Here is a 7,544-nt window from a genome sequence, read left to right as displayed (position 1 = left end):
ACTGTGACTGTGTGTGTGTGATGACTGTGACTGTGTGTGATGTGATGTGTGTGACTGTGTGTATGTGGACTGTGACTGTGTGTATATGGGATGTGTGACTGTGTGTATGGATGACTGTGACTGTGTGTATATGGACTGTGACTGTGTGTATGGGATGACTGTGACTGTGTGTGTATGGTGTGACTGTGTGTGTGTGTGTGGATGTGTGACTGTGTGTATGTGTGACTGTGTGATATGTGGATGACTGTGACTGTGTGTGTGTGTGTGGGATGACTGTGACTGTGTGTATATGGGATGACTGTGACTGTGTGTATGTGGTGACTGTGACTGTGTGTATGTGGGATGACTGTGACTGTGTGTGTGGGATGACTGTGTGACTGTGTGTATACTGTGGATGACTGTGTGTGACTGTGTGTGTGTGTGTGACTGACTGTGTGTATGACTGTGACTGTGTGTATATGTGATGTGACTGTGTGTATATGGGATGACTGTGACTGTGTGTATATGGGTGACTGTGACTGTGTGTGTGTGGATGACTGTGTACTGTGTGTGTGACTGTGTGTGTGACTGTGACTGTGTGTGTATGGGATGACTGTGACTGTGTGTATGTGGACTGATGACTGTGACTGTGTGTATATGGGATGACTGTGACTGTGTGTATGTGGTGTGACTGTGACTGTGTGTATGGGATGACTGTGACTGTGTGTGTGATGTGGGATGACTGTGACTGTGTGTATATGGACTGACTGTGACTGTGTGTATATGGTGACTGTGACTGTGTGACTGTGACTGTGTGACTGACTGTGTGTGACTGTGTGTGGATGACTGTGACTGTGTGTATATGTGACTGACTGTGACTGTGTGTGTATGTGTGACTGTGACTGTGTGTGACTGTGTGACTGTGTGTGACTGTGACTGTGTGTGTGATGACTGTGTGTGTGTGTGACTGGGATGACTGTGACTGTGTGTATATGGTGATGACTGTGACTGTGTGTATATGTGATGACTGTGACTGTGTGATGTGTGACTGTGACTGTGTGTATGGGATGACTGTGACTGTGTGTATATGGGATGACTGTGACTGTGTGTATATGGGATGACTGTGACTGTGTGTATGGGATGACTGTGACTGTGTGTGTGGTGACTGTGTGTGTGACTGTGTGTGTGACTGTGGTGTGACTGACTGTGTGTATGTGACTGTGTGTGTGATATGGGATGACTGTGACTGTGTGGTGTGACTGTGACTGTGTGTATGTGTGACTGTGTGTGTGGGATGACTGTGACTGTGTGTATATGGGATGACTGTGACTGTGTGTATATGGGATGACTGTGACTGTGTGTATGGGATGACTGTGACTGTGTGTATATGGTGTGACTGTGTGTGTGTATATGGGATGACTGTGACTGTGTGTATGGGATGACTGTGACTGTGTGTGACTGTGACTGTGACTGTGTGTATATGGGACTGACTGTGTGTACTGTGTGTGATGTGACTGTGTGTATGACTGTGACTGTGTGTATATGTGGATGACTGTGACTGTGTGTGTATGGGATGACTGTGACTGTGTGTATGTGATGACTGTGTGACTGTGTGTGTATGGGATGACTGTGACTGTGTGTATATGGGATGTGTGTACTGTGACTGTGACTGTGTGTATGGGATGACTGTGACTGTGTGTATGTGTGATGACTGTGACTGTGACTGTGTGTGTATGGGATGACTGTGACTGTGTGTATGACTGTGTGTGTGTGTGTGTGACTGTGTGTGTGTGGATGACTGTGACTGTGTGTGATGACTGTGACTGTGTGTATGTGTGACTGTGTGACTGTGACTGTGTGTATATGGGATGACTGTGACTGTGTGTATATGGTGTGACTGTGACTGTGTATGGGACTGTGACTGTGTGTATATGGGATGACTGTGACTGTGTGTATATGGGATGACTGTGACTGTGTGTATATGGGATGACTGTGACTGTGTGTATATGGGATGACTGTGACTGTGTGTATATGGGATGACTGTGTGTGTGTATATGGGATGACTGTGACTGTGTATGGGATGACTGTGACTGTGTGTATATGGGATGACTGTGACTGTGTGTATATGGGATGACTGTGACTGTGTGTATATGGGATGACTGTGACTGTGTGTATATGGGATGACTGTGACTGTGTGTATATGGGATGACTGTGACTGTGTGTATATGGTGATGACTGTGACTGTGTGTATATGGGATGACTGTGACTGTGTGTATATGGGATGACTGTGACTGTGTGTATGTGTGACTGTGTGTATGTGTGACTGTGTGTGACTGTGTGACTGTGTGATGTGTGTGACTGTGTGTATACTGTGTGACTGTGACTGTGTGTGATGGGATGACTGTGACTGTGTGTATGGGATGACTGTGACTGTGTGGATGACTGTGACTGTGTGTGTATGGTGACTGACTGTGACTGTGTGTATATGGGATGACTGTGTGTGACTGTGTGTATGTGGGATGACTGTGTGTGACTGTGTATGGGTGACTGTGTGTGATATGGGATGACTGTGACTGTGTGTATATGGGATGACTGTGACTGTGTGTGTCTGTGTGTGACTGTGACTGTGTGTGTATGTGGACTGACTGTGTGTGTGACTGTGTGTGTATGACTGTGGATGACTGTGACTGTGTGTGTGGGATGACTGTGACTGTGTGTGTGTGATGACTGTGACTGTGTGTGTGTGTGACTGTGTGACTGTGTGTGTGACTGTGTGTGACTGTGTGTGTGTGTGACTGTGTGACTGTGTGTGTGTGACTGTGTGTGTGACTGTGTGTGACTGTGTGTGTGTGTGTGACTGTGTGTGTGTGACTGTGTGACTGTGTGTGTGTGTGACTGTGTGTGTGACTGTGTGACTGTGTGACTGTGTGTGACTGTGTGTGTGACTGTGTGACTGTGTGTGTGTGTGTGACTGTGTGTGACTGAGTGACTGTGTGTGACTGAGTGACTGTGTGTGACTGAGTGACTGTGTGTGACTGAGTGACTGTGTGTGAGTGACTGTGAGTGTGAGTGTGAGTGTGTGTGTGTGTGTGTGTGTCAGACGGTGTGTCAGACGGTGAGTCAATATGACAGAATTTAGTGGTAGCAGGTCTGAGGGAGTAGTAGTGAGTGATGAAGTCAGTCAGTGGGATGACTGATCAGTGGTTGTCAAACTACAGCGATAGGTATTCCTGCTGCGTTTCTGGTACCACTTTTTCTCTGCATATTCTATGTTACAAAGCCGTTAGGGTGTGTTTCCCCCGCTGACTAACAAGAGACATTAGTTACACTAAAAGCCATCACACAATGTGATCGGACCACAACATTATCACCAATATCATGTCCCTGAATCACATCACCAACATGCTCAGAGCTGCTGCAATGCCTCAGCGTTTCACACGCTCAGCATTTCCCCCAGGCCTGCTGTGTCAACACAGACAGTACACACAGAGACAGACTGAACCTTGAGAGGCACACTGCCAAGGGACATCAGGTCATTTACAACGGACCCACAACTCCCTAATTGAATATCAATTACTCACGCATCGACCAGTTTGCCGTGGCCTGTGACAGACGGAGAGAGTGAGGGCAGAGGCAGGGAGGGAGGGAGAGGGAGACAAACAGAGATGAGTGGAGGGAGAGAGAGAGAGAGAGAGACAGATGAGTAGAAGGAGGGAGGGAAGACAGGTGTAGAAGAAGGCGCTCAGGCTCAAAGAAATATGGATGGAGGAAAGCGTGGAAGCAAGGAAGTGTGAAGGAGTGAGAGATGGAGGGAACCAGAGAATAGAGCAGAAATTGGAGAGAGGAGCGGGTGAGAAGAGGACAGTACCAGTACAGAGTACACAGTACTCACCAGCCGAAGCAGAAGAGGGCCAGGTAGAAGCCAAGTAGTGTTGCCACCACATGCCTGATGAAAGGACTGGCTTTACTGGGGTGGAGATAGAGACGGAACCACAAGGCTGTGAGCAGGGCAAACAGCTGGCACACCACAAAGTTCACCTGGGTGAGGAGACACACAAAGGAGTGTCACAACGTTAGTGGGTTTTGTACCATCCTAAATAAATCATATTTTTCACTACAAGAGTGAGAACAGTGCCTTTTTCCAGCAGACAGACAGACTGTGGGAGCTGGCAATGCAACATGGGAGGACACGCTTTGTATATCGAACAAGAACAAGATTTTGATACGGCTCGTTTGCCCTTGATAACTGGTTACGGCAGGCATAGAGGACACACTTTAAAAAATATAGATTTTTTTTTTAAAAATCTTTCCGGGAACCGGTTTGGTTTCCTCTGGTTTATTCCATGTGAGCAAAGCCTGGCGTAAAAGCCAAAACGACGTCAATTCAACGCGAGACTGGCAGTGCTCTTTCAAGGATGAACAGAGATCGACGCCAACACACCCACACAGTGCATAGCCCATCTTATCGATTGCAGCAGGCAGAACTATTACAGGAGCCGCTGGGCTGCTAAACTCAACAACGGGGACAGCAACGATCGGTTACACCTAGTCACCTATTACCAGTGATTCTCGGCAGCCAAAAGCAAAGAGACTGGTCACACATCCAATCTACAATCAGAAATGACTAGTTGTTTTCCCATTCCCACGCACAATAGAGTATTCCAAAAGGACTGCTATGGTACAATACAATTATTCTTCAAGAGAATATATATAATTATTTTTTTTTACCTAGGACTGACTAGGCTATTTAGATAATGTGTGTGTGTAACTTTGCTTGATGTGCATGTCCACTCCACCGCAGCCTCATCCATCGGTTCCTCTCATCCTCCAGTGTTTCCACAGTGAATCTCATTCTTCACTTGAGGAGGGGGGGGGTGCAGATTCACACACGCCTCTGTTTTGACGGCCCGGCACCCAGATCGAATTTGGAACGCTTTTCAGGTTGCCTTCGGCTTACTGTACGTCCAACACTCTTCCCCCACCACCACCTGGTCTCAGGAACCTGCGCCTCCGCGCTTGTTCATTTACCCATCTAAGTGCCGCGCTACGTCGTCCGCGCAACGCTCAAGGGGAAGATGCCGAAGCAAGACTGAGGGAAGGAAAAAAAAAAAAAGACAAACTGATCCCGAGCATCTCCTACTTGACTCTGCTCACTAGTACGACTGTAGTCGAGGGCCAGTCACTGAACGCCTCAGCCACTCTCAGACAGCTGTGACACTAACCATTTCTCGGGACAGTTGTGGTGAAAGCGATCGGAATGAGTGTTGTGACAGCGACGTCGCTATCATATCATCCCATAATTATTGTTTTATACACGTGACTAATATACTGTGGATTTGGATTTGAAACCGCTATGGAGAATGTACGTAGGTTAACATTTGACAGACAAAATGGTATTCATCTACAAAACAATGCCGCCTGCCACACAAGCAGTTGAGTAACTGAACAGAGTCACTGGAACCAAATGGACGGTAAATAGCACAGAGGGGGAGGACACGGCCCCGTTTCATTCCCTAAAGTGTGGTCTCGGAGCGCGGGGGTCAAAGCAGCTTTACCAGGCACGACCCAGACTGAATGGGGCTGGAGGGTTGGGTAACAGTAACAATGGAAGCCCCCATGATTATGATCAGCACGGTTTGATAAGCCATAAGGTTTGAGATGGTGATACAGAAATACAAAAATACACACACTATCAACAACAAATGTAAAATAAAGAAATTAAGAAGTATCAGTATGACATAGATCTCTATTTCTCACACACAATGAGGTGTACAGACAGTATATGAAAAGGAGTGTACAGCAGTAGAGCCATGACTAGAATACAGTACATATATATATATACACTCATTATTGTTGTCATTTTATTGTGTTAAGGTCTACACTTGTTGTATTCGGCACATGTGACAAATACAATTTATTTGATTTGAAAGTGGGTGAAAAAGTATGGCAACATTAAAGTGAACAGTGTGTGTGTGTGTGTGTGTGTGTGTGTGTGTGTGTGTGTGTGTGTGTGTGTCCGTCCGCCCCCCCCCGTCCGTCCGTCCGCCCACCCGCGTCAGTCCCCGCCCACCCGCGTCCATCCCCCCCCATCACTAGCACATATTAACAGCACACATTTACAGCACAGAGGTCAGTGTCGGCAAACACACCGACAGCACAAACTTTAGCTGAGACGCACAAACCATTGAAAAGCACAAACGCAGTGAAAAGCATGCATAAGAAAAAAACGCATCAGTCACAAACAGTTAGAAAAGCACAAACGCGAGTGAAAAGCAGCAACTGCATTTACAGAATACAGTATAATCATTGTACTGGTAATGTGCACCTAGGCAAAACTAGGTAAGTACCTGTAGATTGAGAAAATGAACAACTAAGAAAGAAAACTCTGAAAAGCTTCTCAAACCCCGAGTGGTCGGTTTGCTTCAAACGCAAGCGTTCCGCGAAATCTCGCAACGTTGCGCCTCTGGGTTTAGAACCGGAGTCTCGACTATCTGTTGACTGTGCATTTTGAGTTAAAGGAGAGCTTCGGTTTGAAAAGCACAACAGATGTAGTGACAGATAGCGGCACAAACGCTGGCGCAACCACGCGTGGCATGAGCCTGAGTAAGATATCAGCACATATTAACAGCACATATTTACAGTACACAGAGGTCCTTTGTTTCTCTTCAGGCAAACGCGAGTAAGAAAAGCACAAACGCGAGTAAGAAAAGCACAAACGCGAGTAAGAAAAGCACAAACGCGAGTAAGAAAAGCACAAACGCGAGTAAGAAAAGCACAAACGCGAGTAAGAAAAGCACAAACGAGAGTAAGAAAAGCACAAACGCGAGTAAGAAAAGCACAAACGAGAGTAAGAAAAGCACAAACGAGAGTAAGAAAAGCACAAACGCGAGTAAGAAAAGCACAAACAATGGCGGCGCTGACATCTTGTTGTCCTCTCACTTCTATTGTTATCGGTATCATTGTTTGGGGAATGAATGCTTTCTGGTGCTAACGAGGCGATAATTAGGATGTGGATCGGGTGAAGGGCCATTTGGTCTACATTATGGAGGGAAAGGGAGGTGGAGAAGAGAACAGTTTTAAAGCAATAATTTGTAAAACAGTGGTCAAACCTTTGAGTCATGATCACTTTCTAAGTCAAAATGCAGGCCGAGATCTACAGCTCAGACTTTTTATTTTACCTTACTTAAAAATAAGCCTATGCAACATCAACCCATTAAAAACAGTATTGTAGCAGTGAGGTTCGTGCAGTAGACTGTGGGCCCAATACATTATCCCTGCATCCTGGCCTTGCTTGATTTGCCCTGCCAATGGATTGTTGTACGGACCATGTAAAAAATATATTTCATATTTGGGAGGTAGGCTACATGATCACACGGGTAATAGTTCAGTTGCTGCATTACTTGTGATGCACAGCTGAGTGAGCATATTTAAATACATTTGCTTTTTAAGTTGTACTGAGCTGATGGGGCCTGTACCGCCGCGGACCCTGGCCAAAACAGGCACACAGTCTACCAGCTGATGGCAAAACTCGAGTCGCACCACATTATTTCTGCCTCACGCACAAA

The 7,544-nt window shown here is 46.3% G+C and overlaps 1 protein-coding gene across 5 annotated transcripts in view; it reads right to left on the bottom strand.

Moving 5' to 3' along the window:
- The window catches only part of mboat2a (membrane bound O-acyltransferase domain containing 2a), an 89,201-nt gene that overhangs the window by 45,047 nt on the left and 36,610 nt on the right, over nucleotides 1–7,544 (bottom strand). For 2 of the 5 annotated variants that reach the window (XM_035752632.2, XM_035752633.2), the window contains exon 2: nucleotides 3,872–4,017. The exons of the other annotated variants lie outside the window; for them this stretch is intronic. In XM_035752632.2, the coding sequence (XP_035608525.1) occupies nucleotides 3,872–4,017 (146 nt within the window). The remainder of the gene's footprint in view (nucleotides 1–3,871; nucleotides 4,018–7,544) is intronic. 5 annotated transcript variants of the gene reach the window in all.

This window comes from Oncorhynchus keta, chromosome 35 (genome assembly GCF_023373465.1).
Source record: "Oncorhynchus keta strain PuntledgeMale-10-30-2019 chromosome 35, Oket_V2, whole genome shotgun sequence".
Lineage (NCBI taxonomy): Eukaryota > Metazoa > Chordata > Actinopteri > Salmoniformes > Salmonidae > Oncorhynchus > Oncorhynchus keta.
Note: the sequence above shows the minus strand (reverse complement) of the source record. Positions and strands in the feature narration are given on the sequence as shown.